General features: G+C 41.2%; 1 protein-coding gene and 1 long non-coding RNA gene across 8 annotated transcripts in view; one reads left to right on the top strand and one right to left on the bottom strand.

The window, feature by feature from the left end:
• The window catches only part of AVL9 (AVL9 cell migration associated), a 92,130-nt gene extending 80,600 nt beyond the window's left edge, over positions 1 to 11,530 (top strand). For 5 of the 7 annotated variants that reach the window (XM_054495857.2, XM_063667399.1, XM_063667398.1 and 2 more), the window contains 3 exons: positions 3,072 to 3,125; positions 3,648 to 3,736; positions 6,643 to 11,530. In XM_054495857.2, coding sequence (XP_054351832.1) covers positions 3,072 to 3,125; positions 3,648 to 3,736; positions 6,643 to 6,758 — 259 coding nt within the window. In that variant the 3' untranslated portion in view covers positions 6,759 to 11,530. The remainder of the gene's footprint in view (positions 1 to 3,071; positions 3,126 to 3,647; positions 3,737 to 6,642) is intronic. The other 2 variants (XM_063667400.1, XM_054495859.1) reach the window with 1 other exon arrangement.
• On the bottom strand, positions 8,848 to 17,586 carry LOC134739847 (uncharacterized). Its single transcript, XR_010126892.1, has 3 exons — positions 17,322 to 17,586; positions 15,927 to 16,049; positions 8,848 to 8,972 (listed from the first exon to the last, which is right to left on the bottom strand). It is a non-coding gene; the product is annotated as an uncharacterized LOC134739847 (long non-coding RNA).
• Positions 17,587 to 18,164: the final 578 nt, after the last annotated feature.

Genomic DNA, 18,164 nt, shown 5'->3' with positions numbered 1-18,164 from the left:
AAATAAAAGATAAGGCTGGGCACAGTGGCTCACGCCTGTAATCCCAGCACTTTGGGAGGTTGAGGCGGGTGGATCACAAAGTCAGGAGATCAAGACCATCCTGGCTAACGATGTGAAACCCTGTTATCTACTAAAAATACAAAACATTTAGCCACGCGTGGTGGCGGGTGCCTATAGTCCCAGCTATTTGGGTGACTGAGGCAGGAGGATTACTTGAACCCACGGTTTTGAGGCCAGCCTAGGCAACATAATGAGACCCCATCTTTTAAAGTACTAGGTTCAACACCAGTTTTGGTGAATTTAATCATCATACTTGGCTATAGCAGAAACCTATATTGCCATTTGAATATAGTAAAAACAGAGAATTAAAAGGCAAAACCATTTTAATAGTATTAAATGAAAGGGCTGAGTTCAAAGTGTTCTCCCTCACTGACTACAAAGTCTCTATTCTCAGCGTGCTGAAGGGAAACAGATGTGGAGGTGCTTAGCAGGGTGGCACTCACAGGGTGGTGCTGGGAAGGCAGGTCGGCCTTGACTGTCCAAGCAGTCAACACGCAGAGCCATCCTAGTCTCCTCCCTGGGGCCTGCACTGGGAGGCCTGGTCAGATCTTTATCTGTCACTACATCTGGTGCTTTTAACTTAAACCAGCTCTATAGATGTTAGTGCAGGTCCAAAAGAGCCTTAGCTAAAATGAGTTTTAAAAGGATTATGAAATAGTGCTTAGAAGAACATGTGAATAAATTGAGGCTATTTAGATTGAAAAGAAGGCTGAAGAAGGACTTGTTAACTGAAATATATAGGTAGGGAAATCATGCAGATATGATAGTGCAGGCCAAGGGAGAACTTCCCTTTCATCCTCTGAAGGGTCACTGGAAAGTCAGCTGACAAGAGGCAGATTAACAGGAGAAATGGCATGCAAATTTATTAATGTGCATGAGGGAGAGCTACAGGGTGATTGGATTGTGTACCCAAGCTCGTGTACCCAACCCGCCAACGGGGTACACAAGTTTATATACATACCATCTTTAGGTTACAGAAAGAGTTGGGGGCTTGGAGCATGGCCAGAAACAGGTTATGGTGGTAAGTCAGGTTATAGTGGCAAGACACGTTGTGGGAGGGAGAAGAAAGGAGGCCCGGCTAGCAGAGTTGGTCTTGTTATAGAGATAAAACTTAAAAGGTAGCAGCCCTCAGAGAGAATTGATGGTAAATGTTTCTTTCAGACTTTTAAAGGTGTCAGACACTCGGTTCATCTTTCGTATATCTTGATATTGGAGGGCCTCAGAGCAAACCAGGCTGCATTAATGCAGATTTTCTCTACAGATGCAAATCTACCCCCAAAAAGACAGCTTTTCAGTAATTCTTGCATTTCCAGCCCTTCTGAATAGCCATCTTGAAATACATCAAAGAAGTATATTTTGGGGTGAAATAGTTTAGTTTTCTTCAATAACAAATTTTCAATATTTTTACCAAATTAAAAATAACAAATGTGGCCAGGCCTGGTGGCTCACGCCTGTAATTCTAGCACTTTGGGAGGCCGAGGTGGGCGGATCATGTGAGCTCAGGAGTTCAAGACCAGCCTGGGCAACATGGTGAAAACTTGTCTCTACTAAAAATACAAAAAATTAGCCGGGCATGGTGGTACATGCCTTTGCTCCCAGCTACTCAGGAGGCTGAGGCAGGAGAATCGCTTGAACCTGGGAGGCAGGTTGCAGTGAGCTGAGATTGCACCACTGCACTCCAGCCTGGGTAATAGTGAGACTCTGTCTCAAAAAAATAAAATAAATGCTAGACTTCTGTTATTATCAGAGGGTGGCATTTAGAAATATTTCAAACTAATTATAACTTTTGAGAAGTATGAAACCCTTTAACTCCTAAAGATTAGGGAAGGCAGCATTCTAACTTAACAAGCAGCAGGTATATTTCATCCCTTAAATATAGCCATTCCAGGAACATAGAGAATGATCAAGTGATGTGTCAGTATTTCAATCCTGTGATTCAGTGATTCAGGAATCTAAGAATAAGAAGTGTCACATATGCTTACTTGGGGCCATGAAGAGTAGTTTGTTGTCATTTGAAGAACCATTAATTTTATAAGTAGCTATGGATTTTACTAGGGTCACTTTGTTTGTTAGACCTTGACAGAGGAACCCCTGAGATAAGAACTGGATATTTATTGACCCCTCCATTTTATGTGGTCAAGTTGCTTGATTTTTTTTTCCTACTGCCTGTATAATTGCAGAATGCCTGATTTTATATATATATGTATATATACATATATATACACATATATATATACACACACATATATACATATATACACATATATATATACACACATATATACATATATACACACATATATACATATACACATATATACATATATACACATATACACGCATATATATACATATATACATATATATGCATATATATACATATATATGCATATATATACATATATATGTATATGCTTTTTTCTTTTAATGGAAATAGGGAAGTCTGAATAATGTATTTTCTTACAAAATAATGATAGTGCTGTTTTTTTTAAGACCTGCCTTTTGAGTTGCTTTTCTAACAGAAAGTAGAGATTTTGTTAATCCATCCACAAATCTTTGCATAACCAATAGCACACATTTATAAGATGGCCAGGATCAAGGTATGATCTATGACCATGTCCTAAAACCAGTGACTCACCTTGACTGTCTTGGGGAGCTTGTAAAAAATGTGTTGATGCTTGAGCCCCACCCAAGACAGACCAAATAAATTAGAATGTCAGGATAGCACTAAAACAGGCTACACACACACCCACACATAAAACACACAACACACCACACACCTGTTTTACAAGTGAGGAAACTAAAGCTCAGAGGGGTTAAGTAATCTTTTCTGGATGTCGTCACTGTAAGTGGAGAGCTGTGATCAAAGCCAAGTTTCCTGATAACTAAACACAGCACTACCACCCAGCTGTGTCGTCCATGAGAAGTTTACTAATATTTTCTTGTGATAACTCTTTTTTGCAGCCTTTTTGGTAAAATACTGATAGTTTAAACTCAAACTTTTTTTACAGCCATCCATTTCAAGGCCAATACTCAGTATCAGACATGAAGTTAAGGTTCTCACAGTAAGTACTTAGAGAAAATACTGGGAAAATTCTTAAGTCTGAATTTATGCCATGTGTTTCATTGCTAATTGGGAATTGTTTTTCTCTACTTGATAGACTTACACTTCAAATAGTAACCAAATATGTGCATAACATTCTTTAGCTCAGCAATGTGTATGTTTCAAAGCGAAAACACCGCTGTTTCATACAGGATGGTGTGAACTAATAACAGGATTTACCATTTTTATTTTGGTGAAGTGCTTTTAGCAAACCGTGGCTGTCGGAGAGATGTAGCCATACATACATCCTTATGTCCTCACGACTTTTTGGTTCATCTCTATGTTCTTTTCGTGTATTCTGAAAATGCACATGCTTAAAAGGTTAATAAATTAATTCATAACAAATAATAATTTAGCTTCTTTTCTCAGTAATTCTAATTTGGGATGATTACAGTGATTATTGTGTGTGTGTCTATATGTGTCTGTGTGCATGTGTGAGATTTTTTTAGAATTGTACTTAACACTTCTTTTATCTTTTACCCAGTTCTGTTCAGAATAGTGAACGTGGCAAAAAAATTGGAAACGTCATGGTCACAACTAGCCGGAATGTCGTACAAACAGGAAAAGCTGTTGGTAAGACATGCCTTTAGCCAGGAACAAATTGGAATCACAACACATCCATTTTCTATCTTTAATATGTAATTGATAAAACAAACATAAAGTTGTAAAGATCTGTGTTATCACATAGTAATACAAGAGTTTTTAAAATTTTTGTCTTATTCATTTGAAAAATTCCAAATTCCAAATGGTCAAACTCCATTATATCTAACAGAGAGTGACAAAATTTTCTGATGAAGTCACTGTTTTGCTACCAAGATTCAAGCTTCACCAGAGTTTTCTTCCCCCATTCCCTGCGCTGTCCACAGTTCTTTATAAATGGCAGAGACTCATAATAAAAGTAGGTATTAGGAACTGCTGTCCTCTAAGGTAGTATTACACAATAAAGAAAATGAAGCCAACAGTTGGTTTTTCAAAAAGATCAACAATATTTATAAAATCTTTATAGACTGGTAAAGATAAAAAGAAAGAAGATACAAATTACCAACATTAGGGATGAAAGAGGGACATTACTGTAGCTCTTACAGAAATTAAAAGAACAGAAAATAGGGGAATATTGTGAACAATTTTATGCTAACCAATTTAACAACATAAATGAAATATACAAATTCTTTTAAAGATTCGCATTACCAACACAGTTGCAAAAAGAAAATATGAATAGCCCTATTATCTATTAAAGAAATTGGGCTGAATGCAGTGGCTCATACCTGTAATCCCAGCACTTTGGGAAGCTGAGGTGAGAGGACTGCTTGAGTCCAGGAGTTCAAGATCAGCCTGGGCAACATAGTGAGACCCCATCTCTACAAAAAAATTTAAAGTCAGTAGGCATGGTGGTATGTGCCTGTAGTCCCAGCTACTCGAAAGGCTGAAGTGGGAGGATTGCTTGAGCCCAGGAAGTCAAGGCTGCAGTGAGCAGTCCAGCCTGGGTGACAGGGCAAGAGTCTTAAAAAAAGAAAGAAATTAATTGAATTTAACGTGAAAAGCCTTGCCATAAGGTTTTTAATTTAAACCAAACTGCCCAGATGGCTTCAGTTTGAACTCTGTCAAATGTTTAAGGAAGAAATAATACTAGTTTTACACAAAATCTTTAAATAAGGTAATACTCCCCAACTCATTTGATGAGGCCAATATTAATATCAAAGTCAGACAAACGGTAGCATGCTCTTCTGCACCTAGCTGTTTTCGCTTAAAATATTTTGAATATTGTTCCACATCAGTTCTAAAATTTTTCATTCCTTTTCTATATTTTTAACTTTTTATTTTGATGTAGTTTCAAACTTGAACATTGCAACAGTGCAAGAAACTCCCAATTATCTCTGATTCACCAATTATTTACATTTTGCCCCATCTGCTTTGTCATACAATGTGGTGTAAAAATAGGGCATTACTACTTCCCTAGCTTCTGAAAGAGGTTGACTAACGGTTACTGAACACAATTCAAAAGCCCCAGAACTAAGTAATCTTTGTGTAGGGGTCCTTATATCCCTAGTTTTCTGAATACCTAGAGAGAGACAGAAAACTCTACAGACTCATTTATAAAGACAAAGAACACACAGCGCTACCACTAGGTTAGTTTTATTGCAAAGGAGTGGAATTTAGCACACAAACATTTATTGCCAAACAATATGCCTTTGACTTATTTTAAATTTTTATTTTTTAATAGAAAAACTATGCTATTATTATAGATACATTATTACACATTATTACTTTTTAGTGATGCTGCTACTGATAGTTAAATTCTAAAGCCAAATCTCTTCTATACTCTTCTCTTCAAGAATAGTGGGAGTGTATTAGTCAACTTAAATAATTTCAGTTAGCATCACCTTTTTTTCTGAGACAGGGTCTCACTCTGTTGCCCAAGCTGAAGTGCAATATGGCGCGATCTTGACTCACTGCAACCCCTGCAACCCCTGGCGGGATCCTCCTGCCTCAGCCTACCAAGTAGCTGGGACTACAGGCATGTGCCATCATGCCTGGCTAATTTTTCTATTTTTTGTAGAAAGAGAGTTTCGCCACGTTTCTCAGGCTGTCTCGAATTCCTGGTCTCAAGCTAACCACCTGTCTCGGCTTCCCAAAGTGCTGGGATTACAGGTGTAAGCCACCATGCCTGGCCTAACATCAACTTTTGAGATAATGTTCTATAAAACACAATAGACCTGGGGCAGATAGAGCTCTATACATCTTTATGTAACATAACTTCATTTTAGATGACAAAAGCACATTTCCCTAAAACAGTCTAACCACTCTTCCCTGTTTAGGTGGTTATTGATTATCAAGTTGGTATTTAAGATACACAAAGCAGTTTGACTTTTTAAGCTCTCTAATAATTCTGATACATAGCCAGTGTTGCTAGCACTGAGGGTATTAAAGAAACAGTTTGATGAATACCTTCAGAATGCTTAGGCAAGTAGGCTCCTAAGCTAAAAAATCATCTATTTTTCCTTAAGACATTCCCATGGAAAGGGATTGTTTTGAAACTAAAAATTTAAATGATGTTTTGGCTACTATTAACATATTGGTGTGTTCTAGTGAATTAACATTTATTGGCTGGGCACAGTGGCTCACACCTGTGATCCCAACACTTTGGGAGGCTGAGGCAGGAGGATCACTTGAGCCAAGTGTTTAAGACCAGACCCTGTCTCTACAAAAAATCAAAAAATTACCCAGGTGTGGTCACACATGCCTGTGGTCCCAGCTACTTGGGAAGCTGAGGTGGGAGGATCACTTGAGCCCAGGATGTCAAGGCTGCAGGGAGCCGTGACCACTCCACTGCACTCCAGCCTGGGCGACAGAGCAAGACACTGTCTCAAAAAACATTTTTTTAAATTTTTAATTAAAAATGTATTAATTATGTTGGTCTTTCACTGTCTTGTAACAAAAGTTAAGACATTTTTCGTTTTGTTTTTCTCCCCTCCATCCAGGCCAGTCAGTTGGAGGAGCTTTTTCCAGTGCAAAGACAGCTATGTCTTCATGGCTTTCCACTTTCACCACTTCCACCTCCCAAAGTCTCACTGAGCCACCGGATGGGAAGCCTTGAGCATGGCGTAAGAGGCTGCTATTGCTTTCTGAGGTTTAAGTGTCCCCTGTCTGTCTGCTGCTCCCAGGCTGTTATCAGCCACAGATCCACAGCAGGGGACCATATGTCGAACTGTTTACATGGATGTTGCTCTAAGTGAATGTTTCGGGATGCCGAAATGATGAAATCACAGCCATAGTAGGGATGGCTTTCCAGGTTGGGGTTTCAATTGACTACTTTTATTTCAGTCTGAGCCTGATTAAAACATACAGTGAACCTTCTAATGAATTTTGAGTTCTGATATTGTACATTGGTTTACTTTAGAAGAGTTTCTACTTATGTAAATTTTGTTCTGTTTTGGTGTTTGAATATCTAGATGGTCATTGTAATTTACACTTTCTAAAATTAATATATATTACCATTTTCTCTAAAGTTGGCCTTAAAATATGCTTATAAAGTGAAGGGGTCATACAGTTGGGCCTTTATTATTTTGCTGAATTATATGATGATTTTTTTGCTTTCTACCCACAAAACATTTATTAATTCACTTCCTCCTAGAAACATGAAAGTCAGGGGTGGTTCTGAGGATTGGGTGTTTTATGTTTTTAGTTTGTTCTTTCCACATCCTTAAAAATTTGCTTTCAGACATCAAGGAGTATCACTGTGCTTTCCTCCTCTTTATAACTGTGCAGGTGGGTGTGCAGAGAAATAGCAGAGTGATGGTTCGATGATACTGAAGCAGTTTAACATGAATGTGTCTGTAGGGCGAAACTTTCAAAGACCTATGTGTTTATTTTTCAACCACAGTCATGTTGCAGTCTTTTACAAGCACTTTTTTTTTAATCCAGAGTTTCTGCCATCTGTTTCTCTTTTTGGGGGGGGCGGTGGACAGGGTCTCACTCTATCGCCCAGGCTGGAGTGCAGTGGTGCCATCTCGGCTCACTGCAACCTCCATCTCCTGGGTTCAAGCAATTCTTGTACCTCAGCCTCCCAAGTAGCTGGGATTATGGACATGCACCAGCATGCCCAGCTAATTTTTGTATTTTTAGTAGAGATGGGGTTTTGCCATGTTGGCCAGGCTGGTCTTGATCTCCTGGCCTCAAGTGATCTGCCCGCCTCAGCGTCCCAAAGTGCTGGGATTATAGGCATGAGCCACTGCGCCTGGCCTGTTTCTTTTTTAAACAGTTTTCTATTGGGTGTTTGCAGACCTACAGCTTTTCTTAGTCTTATTCTTCATGAAGCTTCTCAAAGCACTTAGTCTTCTACTTCCCTAACTGAAAGTCCTCCTATAATCAATCCCTACCCCCTTCTAGAAGTATCTTAAAAGAAAAGCAAGGTGATTGTAAGTATTAAATAGAAATCTCATCTTAGTTTATATTCAGCAAAGTAAGAGGCAAGAGAAGAAAACTGCAGCCTTGACATTTGTCATCTGAAAAAGGACATCTGGTTTCATGTTAGGCACATACATGCATGTGCGTGCCATCTACTGATGATTTGTACACAGCTGGACTTTGTGTGTTTGCCATGCTCAGCTCTCATTTGCTTTTCAAGGAGACCTGGGATGGTGTTCTCAGAGAGTACTTACGGGGAACAGACTGCCTTTTAGTAACAAAGGATACTTGGGAAATACATTGTGAGTATGATCTATCCCAGATTGCTGGGGAAATAAAGGAGGGCCCTGATTATATTTGGTTTATTCCTCACTAAATGTTTAAGAAGTAAATGCTCCCAAGGCATTTGAAATGAACATAGAAACATAATCTAAATATGTCTGTAAATTTTTCACTTTGTGTTTTCTAAACACAAATTGTATTACTCATTTGAGCACAACTCAAGAATTCAGCGATGATAAATTGAAGGGCTGAATGTGAGAACTCCATTAATTCCACTTCTTCCAAGAAAGTTAACCTCAGGAAACACTGTTTGAAGAGAAGAAAGTAGTACCAAACAAAACCTTAAACAGTACTCGAATCTTTTTTGCGCTGAGACTATAAAGAATTCATTCTAACATCTTGTTTCATAAGGGCCACATCATTCGTTGGAGCATGATAGTGTGATTTGTGTACAATTGTTACCTCTCAGCTGCTGAAGTTCACACTTCAAGGATCTAGGAGCCCTGTGAGGGGTTGTCCAGCAAGATGCTGATTTGTCTTTCAGTTGGTATGGTTTCTGTGATCGGAGTAAACTCCCGTCTCCCACTATTCAAAAGCAGCCCAACTCATGCTTTGGAATCCACTGAAATAAAAATAGTTAAATGAAGTTTAACTTTGCTTTAATATCACTTGTGCCCCCATGGAATATACACTTTGGTCGGACTTTCTATTAACATTTCTAGCTAAGAGTTTGACTCTTAGTGGTCACTTTACTGACTTTCAACGTAAGTATCTCAGAAGATACAACTTTCATCATAGAAATGGTCAAAAGACCATAGCTATATTTCCTTCAGGTTCTGGGAGGTGGAGTTTTTCAAGGAACACTGGCCGTTGTATTGTTGGCAGGGGCCCCAAGGCAGCTCGCACAATCAAAGGCAGGAAGCCTCACCCCTGGTCCTGTGATCCCCCCACATACTTCAGGCTTGGATTCTAGGCTCCAAGTGGCCAGCATAGAAGCCTCTCTCCAAACACTGGCTCTGTGAGCCATAGGAGCCAGCACTAGGTCATCTTCTGACATAGCCCTGGTAAAGGTGTGTGTGTTGGTGGCCACACCTGCCCCAATGCTTGCTAAGGCTTTTGTGTCTAAGAATTGAGTATTTGTACCTAGGTGTGAGGGAACCAGGGTCAGCCAGCCTTTTTCAGATGTGCCGGGCACACACACACTACATCAATGGCTTGGTGGTGGCTTCACCGCTATCCAGGTGACTTAAAAGGGTATTTGGAAAATGTCCCTGGTATACTTCAATTCCTACTAGACATTGTAATGACAATGGTATAGGTAAGGAAGAGAGAGTTACAGCTACCAGTTGTGGAACAGAAATAGTTGCATGTCCAAAGAAGGCTTAGAATGATTGTGCATATGCATTTGGCTCACATAACCAGCATGAACAGTCTCTCCCCAAATCCATTAGTGATTCACTACCCGCTGCCAAGCACAGCCCTAAAACAATTCTCATCCACTTTCCTGTTAAGAAACACAGCAGCAATATACTTTGGCAGCAAACCAGAGCATACAGTGTAACTTGCTCAACCTTATCTTCCTTTCCAAATTCTATACTAAGCATCTGATGTTTTTTAGAATAATTTCCTTTAGAAAGCCAAGGAGAAAGCAAATTAGGAAGAGAGAGAAGTGAGAAATTGTTGCATGGCTGAGGAACAAGGTGCTTAAAATCTGAATGAAAGTATTTTGAGAGCAGTATTTCATGTGCTAAGGGTTGTAAGAATTCTTTTAGAAAGGGGTTAGAATTTTACTCTGCTAGTTACAAGTTTTAAAGTCATGCTACAGCATTATCACCCTGGCAGGTAGGTTTTGTTATTGTTTTATATTTTGTGAAAAAAAGTTTTGTAGAAGTTACAGCTAGTGGTCTTTTCCCTCCAGAGCCAGTGATGAGTGTGGGAGTACTTCAGCTCTGTAAGGGGCCAGCATTCTGACCTTTAACCACATGAACTTACCTGTGTCAGCAGTTGCAGAAAGTAGCCTGTTAGGACAGCAGCTGCTAAGCATTGCCTGGTATTTTAGTGGGGAGACGGTTGGGACTTTTCATGGCATCAACACTTGCATGCTCTGAATCTTTGATCAGAGATGAGGTGCCATTTGTGGCATTTCCAACCCGTCTCGTGGTAGCTTTTAAAAGTGGTAGAAGATGCTGCCCTAATTCCCCGAGGATGATTGTCATTCCATGCAGCATAATGTGCCGCGAGGAGTTTTCTCATTCCAGTTCTTTGGACTTCGTAATATTGGAATTGTTTTTCCATAATTTCCGGCATTCCGTAAATATTTGTCAAGGACAAAGAAAAGGAATGTGGATGTTTATTATTTTCATATGAATGACTTTGTACACATGACTTCCTGCTTTCATTATGAAGGAGGGGAAACTAGTTCCCTTGTATGGTAACTCCAAAGTTAAAAAACTGTGCATGTCTGAGGGGTTGAATATATTTTGTAAAACTCTAAATACATTTGTATTTCTGTGCTGTTCTAAAGTTTACCTTTTTACTTATATGAAAGATAACTATATATTTAAATCATGTAAATGGAACACAGTGTAGGGGGTTTTTCCAATCTTATTTTTCATCAGATTCTCACACCCACATAGTATGCTGCTCAGATTTTTTCATGTGTGCAATATGAACATTTGAACATTTCAGTCAGGTACTGAGCCAGAAAAGGTAATTGAAGTTTTCAGAAAGCTTCTGTACTTAGAAAATATTTTGTTGTTTTCTTAAAATATTAGTATTTTGTAGCTGGAAGAATAAGATCAAGGCTTACATGTTTCAGGCCACTTGGTCACTGGTCCCTGAATTTAGGAAACATTGGATTAATGAGTTGGTGAAGGCATTTAGTGGTTACAAAAATAGTTTAAATATTTATGATTAAAGGCTTTTCACAAACCTTTTCTAAGAAAATTTAGCTGAGAAAACTTATAAAGTTTTCTAAGGCAGTTTAACTGTGGCACATGTTTTGATCAGAAAGGTAGTTTCTCTTTGCTCTGGTAGTTTTAAAGTTTGTACTAGTTCTTTATTTCTGTTTTTTTTTAATTGTTAAAATTATAAATCACGTCTAATCATACTGAATTGTAAAACTTCAATTGTATCTTTATTTTAAGCATAAATGAGAATAAAATGATCCTGTTCACCCTGCCTACAGTTGGACTTGACCTGTCCTTCTAGAAGTACCCTGTGTGTTGTCCATGTGGTTTCTGGCCTCCTTCACAGTTAAACGGCAGCTTCATTGATTAAGAAACCACACAGAATGAACTAAAGACTCATGACTCATTTACTGTCATTTTGACATCGCTTTGACAGTGGTGCCTCAGCTTTCAAGGCAGTGACCTCTGCAGGAAGAGCCCCTTAGCTTCTATGGAATGCTAAGTGCAGGGAGCTGCAAAAAGTATCAAGCAGAGCTTGGTCACAAGATAATGTCTCATTAGGACATTGTCCCAAGCAACCCATTTTGCACCTGGACTGATAAGTGTCAAAATAGCCCTTGATATTTCCACTGAAGACTCCTGGCACATTTTCATGTATACGTTCATGTACTGGGTTCCCTTACAACTGTTCTACAAAATGGGCTTTGGGATGTGCTTCACAGAAGTGACAAACTTCCTTGCCCCCTGGGAATGTGTGCTTCCTTGAGTGCTGGTGCAGGGTTAAGCTGGAGTTCCCAGTGTTTTGATGCGGACCGTGAGAGCCCTGGAGCTGATGGGATAACTTGAGGACAGTGAAGCTTCCTCTACTCAGGGAAAGGAAGGCATCTCCTTCCCTTTCCAGATGTCCCCCTCAGACTGAGCTCTCCTGTGGGGATGTGATGGGTCCCTATCACCCACCAAGGAAGAGCTGCCTACCCTTCATTCTGATAGAATAAGAGTTGCAGTTATTGGTAACATCTGGAAGGAGTGTGATTAGGGAGCCTGTTCTTTCCAAGGAAAGTTCTTTCCATCCTTCATGAAGGGCTTCTCTCTGCCTGAGGTAATGTACACAGGGTTGGGGAAGCCACTGCAGCAGGACTGACCTGTCCAACTTCACCATGAACAGATCCTCACGTGGCACACATAGACACTTTGTATGATCATGAAGATCAGAATGGTCATGTTCTGTGTTCTTGATCCCATGAACACCTGCCTTTGGAACCACTGACATCCCAACATAACATAATTAGGACTCAAATGTTTTTAAACATTTCATTGGACTGGGCTGCACTCCTGGAGCACATAGATGTAGGCTAGGCCCGGAAAAATGATGAAAGCCACTTAATGAAATGCTGATCATTGCTAAGGGCAAGTGATGGGTACATAAGGGCTTCTTAGACTATTCTGTTTGTGTATGTTGGAGAATTTCCATAATGAAGAGTTAAAAACTACTTGCTAGCCATTAAACAACTTTGTTACCCATGAAAAGGCACCAGTTCCTGTGTGGCGAACCCTGAGTGCCTGACTTAGGAATTGGCTTAATTTCGTAGCTTCTCCACGGATGCCCTGGCCTCCACAAGCCCCCTCACCAACTGAAACCTTGGCTGCTGTTGTTGCCTTCCCATCCCTCTAGTTGTTGGAGGAACACTATTGAGAGAAACCATAGTACGCAGTAATCAAAGACCCAGCCCCAACCTCTCTTCCTCCTGAAAGTCTTCCCGAGGCTACTCTGAGTACTTTCTAATACCTGGATTCTCAGGGGCCAGTGGCTCACGCCTGTAATCCTGAATATTTTGGAGGCTGAGGCAGGAAGACTGCTTGGGCTCAGGAGTTTGAGACCAGCCTGGGCCACATAGGGATACCTCATATCTACAAAAAAATTTAAAAATTAGCTGAAGGCCAGGTGTGGTGGCTCACGCCTGTAATCCCAGCACTTTGGGAGGCCAAGGTGGGCAGATCACCTGGGGTCGGGAATTCGAGACCAGCCTGACCAACATGGAGGAACCCTGTCTCCACTAAAAATACAAAATTAGCTGGGCGTGGTGGTGCATGCCTGTAATTCCAACTACTTGGGAGGCTGAGGCAAGAGAATCGCTTGAACCCGGGAGGCAGAGGTTGCAGTGAGCCAAGATTGAACCATTGCACTCCAGCCTGGGCGACAAGAGCAAAACTCCATCTCAAAAAAAAAAAAAAAATTAACTGGGCATGGTTGCATCTTCCTCTAGTCCCAGCTACGGGGGATGAGGGGGTGGGCTCAGGTGAGAGGATCACTGAAGCCAGGAGGTCAAGGCTGCCATAAGCCATGACTGCGCCACTGCCCTTCAGCTTGGGCAACAGAATGAGACTCTCTCAAAAAAATAAAATAATAAAATACCTGGATTCAGTACTTACTGAGGACTATGTAAAGCGATGCTTCCCAGTCTTGGAGACTTGCCATACAGTGCCACACATAGTCCCTGACACATGTGCAGTTCCTGACCCCATGGACCTTGCTGTTCAGCAGGTGCGGGTGGGCGGTCACTGCAGAGGGGAGAGAGTGCTGGGTGGTGGGGGAGCGGGAGTGGTGCCAACACATCGCAGGGGGTAACTGCTTTTTCACAGGGACCAATAAATGTCTCTTCCCCTGAGTCTAAGTTGAGACCTGAGGGAGTTTTCCAGGTGAGGTGGGAGTGAAGGGAAAGACCATGAGACGTAAAGGGCTCTGTGGCCTGGCAGAGCAGCACAAAGTCTGGAAATGGCAAGGAGGACAGGCTAGAGATGAGGTCAGGAAATAAGGCCATATCTGGAGGAGAGCCCTGTCAGCCCGCGGACAGAGGAAAGCCTTCAAGGGTTTCTCACAGGCAGGTGGCAGGTTGGCTGGGTGTTGCCTGTGGAAAGTTCTTTCAGTCGTGGGCACCACTGCTTCCGCTTTGCCCTTTGCTGTAAAGTTAGTGATGTTCCTCAGCTGACCTCTGAACTCAACCACCGCCCCTTTCCCTTCCTCACTGGCCTTCACAGTTTTCCACTGACTTTAAATTACATTTGCCCCAAACACAATAAAGCCAAGAACAAAAGTCTATGGCATGGCCCTCAGTCAAAAACCAGTTACTGCAAGAACACTGTTTTCCCGATTTCCCCAGGCATTAGGTCCATGGAAGTTGTTGATGAAAAGAAACTGTCAAGTGATGGTGTCCCTGCCAGGAAGCCAAGAGCACAGAGGGCCCTTGAGCATCTGTTTCCATTACTCTCTGGCTAAGTGGAGACCCAGGAGACATCTGGCACCACCACTGTGGTGACGTGTTTAAACTTGGAGAAAACCCGCTGTTTCTTCATGTCATTTACAAGCGTGAAGGGAGTTATTTATACATTCAAAAAGCCCATCTGCTGCTAACATCTAGACTTTCAATTATATTCAATTCATAGAATTATTTTTTCTGATAAAATTTAACCACATTCATGCTCTCAGCAATGCCAAGGTTAAAAGTGGGGCAATGGAGAATTTCTAAAGTAGCCTGTCCACCTGCCTCCTCAGGCTCTGCCCTAGAAAACCATCGCTGAGCAGCACTTCCTAGAAACCACGGAGACTGAAGCAAAATTACCCCATCCTTGGCTCTCACATCCTAAACTGGTTCTTTGTACAGGATCATCTAGAAACCAAAGCTCCTATGGCCTTGATAAACCACTCACTCTCGCTAAATACTTTCCAAATGGAAATTCCCAGATAAAGTTTTAACAGATGAAGATGAATGAGTATTTTTTGTGTTACCCATTTTATAGTCATTAAAACCACAAGGTCAGCAGGACTAGAATTTTTAAATCTTATATATTTTATGACCTTTAAAGTGTGTTTTTTCATTAGTGACAGATCCCTCACTTTGAGACTCAAAGTGGAAATCATTTTTGAGTGTGGTTAATTCCATTCCTTTGAGCATCTGGGCTTAATCCTTAAAATTTTCTTTTGGGACCTTATTGGAAATGAAGGATTAACTAGTTACCACTCCTCCAGTTGGAAAACGTGTCTTTTGTTTCCTTTTTTGCTTTTTTTTTTCTTTTTGATCTTTAAATAGAAACACAGTGTCACTATGTTGCCCAGGCTGGTCTTGAACTCCTGGGCTCAAGCAATCCTCCTGCCTCAGCCTCCCAAAGTGCTGGGATTACAGGCATGAGCTACCATGCCCGGCTTGTTTCCTTTTAAATTGTCAAGTTAACCCTGTGACCACTCTCCCTTGAAGGACAGGCTATTGTGTTTCCAAAGCTTCTAATGTAATTCATAGGGAACTCAAAATGGATTTCCCATATGGACAGTGTTGTTTATGGGAGCTATGTCTCAGCTCATAAAAGGCAGCTCACCAGACAGCCAGAGTAGATACCAAAATACAGTCACACGTCACTAACAACATTCTGCAAAATGTGTCACTGGATAATTTCACTGTTGTGTGAACATCATTGAGTGTACTTACAATAACCTAGATGGCAGAGCCTACTACATAGTTAGGTCATATGGTATAGGCTACAAACCTATACAGCAGGGTACTGTTCTGAATCCCGCAGGCAGTGTTCACACAATGGTAAGGATTTGTGTATCTAAACATAGAAAAGGTACAGTAAAAAGAAGTATTGTACAAAATTACCTGGGTGGTGGGGCATACCTGTAATCCTAGCTACTCGGGAGGCTGAGGCAGGAGAATCGCTTGAACCAGGGAGAGGAAGGTTGAGGTGAGCCAAGATCACGCCATTGCACTCCAGCCGGGGCAACAAGAGCGAAACTCCATCTCAAAAAAAAAAAAAAGACAAGTATTGTAATCTTAAGGGACCACCATCATTATATGCTGTCTGTCACTGACCAAAGGTTCACTATGTGGCACATGACTGTGTGGTATAAAGGTACTAGAGAACTGTGCAACAGATGGAAACGTGTTAAGTGACAACCTGGCAGCTGAAACCGTAACTCACATTCGCCGCAACCCCAGCAGAATAAGTTAAGCTTCACTCAGTCTTGTCTTAACACAAAACCACTTGCTATGGGTGAGGGCTGTCTGGGTCCAGAAGATAACAGATTAGATCTGTACAGATACATGATATAAAGAAAGTGATGGGGCTGGGTGCAATGGCTCACACCTATAATCCCAACACTTAGGGATGCTGCAGTGGTGCAATCTAGGCTCACTGCAACCTCCACCTTCCCGGTTCAAGTGGTTCTCCTGCTTCAGCCTCTCGAGTAGCTGGGACTACAGGCGTGTGCCACCACGCCCAGCTGATTTTTTGTATTTTTAGTAGAGATGGGATTTCACTGTGATAGCCAGGATGGTCTTGATCTCCTGACCTCGTGATCCGCCCGCCTCGGCCTCCCAAAGTGCTGGGATTACAGGTGTGAGCCACCGCACCCAGCCCTTTTAAATTTTTTTGTAGAGAAATGACCTTGGTATGTTGCCTCAGATGGTCTTCAACTCCTGGACTCAAGCGATCCTCCCACGTCAGCCTCCCAAAGTGTTGGGGTTATGAGTGTGAGATACCACACTGGCCTATTTTTGATTCTTTATATTAATAACTGAAGAGACCCAAAAGAATTTTTATCTAATGTGTATGATATAAAAAATAATACAATAAACAATCCACCACCCAGCTCTAAAAGGGTGGCTCTCATCCCTCATTTTGCTTAAAAATTTGTGCAGGCATTGTGGCTCACGATTGTAATCCCAGCACTTTGGAAAGCCGAGGCAGCTGGATCACTTGAGCCCAGGAGTTTGAGACCAACTTGTGCAACATGGCGCAATCCTATCTCTATGAAAAATACAAAAAAAAAAATTAGCCAGGCATGGTGGCACACGCCTGTGGTCCCAGCTACTCACAAGGCTGAGGTGGGAGATCACCTGAGCCAGGGGAATCAAGGCTGCAGTGAGCTGTGATTTTGCCACTGCACTCCAGCCTGGGCAACAGAGACTCTGTCTCAAAGGAAAAAAAAATTACGATATATTTCCCTTCTCAACAACAGATTGTTTAGTGTGTCAGACTTTTGAACTTTATAAAAGTTGAATCATACATACATATTACCCTGTGACTTGCTTTTTCTTGCATATTAAGTTTCTGAGCGTCATGTCGCTTTGTCTATCTGTAGATCATTTTCACTGCCAGGAAGTATTCTATTGTATGAAAATACTGCAGTTCATTTCCACACTCAACTGTTCATTAGTTCATGAACAATTTTTTTGGTCTTCCCCTCCCCATTCGATGTTTGCTATTATAGTAGGCCCTCCTCGAGCATCATGTGCCTGGAATTGAAAAAAATAAAAAGAAAGAAAAATACAGTAGTCCCACCATACCTTTGGGGGTTACGTTCTAAGATCCCTACTACACACATGAAACCACAGATAGTACTGAACTCCATATATTACTATGTTTTTTTCCAATACGTACCTATGACAAAGTTTATAAATTAAGCACAGTAAGAGATTAACAATAACTAACAATAAAAATAGAGGCTGGACACGGTGGCTCACGCCTGTAATCCCAGCACTTTGGGAGGCCAAGGCTGGCGGATCCATGAGGTCAGGAGATCAAGAACATCCTGGCTAACACAGTGAAACCCCGTCTCTACTAAAAATACAAAAAAATTAGCCGCGTGTGGTGGCGGGCGCCTGTAGTCCCCGCTACTTGGGAGGCTGAAACAGGAGAATGGCGTGAACCCAGGAGGCAGAGCTTGCAGTGAGCCGAGATCGCACCACTGCACTCCAGCCTGGGCTACAGAGTGAGACTCTGTCTCAAAAAAAGAAAAAAAAATACAACAATTATAACAATATACTATAATAAAAGTGATGCAAATATCTCTCCCTCAAAATATCTTATTTGTACTGCATTCACCCTTCCTGTGATGATGTGAGATGATAAAA

Source organism: Pongo pygmaeus, chromosome 6 (assembly GCF_028885625.2).
Source record: "Pongo pygmaeus isolate AG05252 chromosome 6, NHGRI_mPonPyg2-v2.0_pri, whole genome shotgun sequence".
Lineage (NCBI taxonomy): Eukaryota > Metazoa > Chordata > Mammalia > Primates > Hominidae > Pongo > Pongo pygmaeus.
Note: the sequence above shows the minus strand (reverse complement) of the source record. Positions and strands in the feature narration are given on the sequence as shown.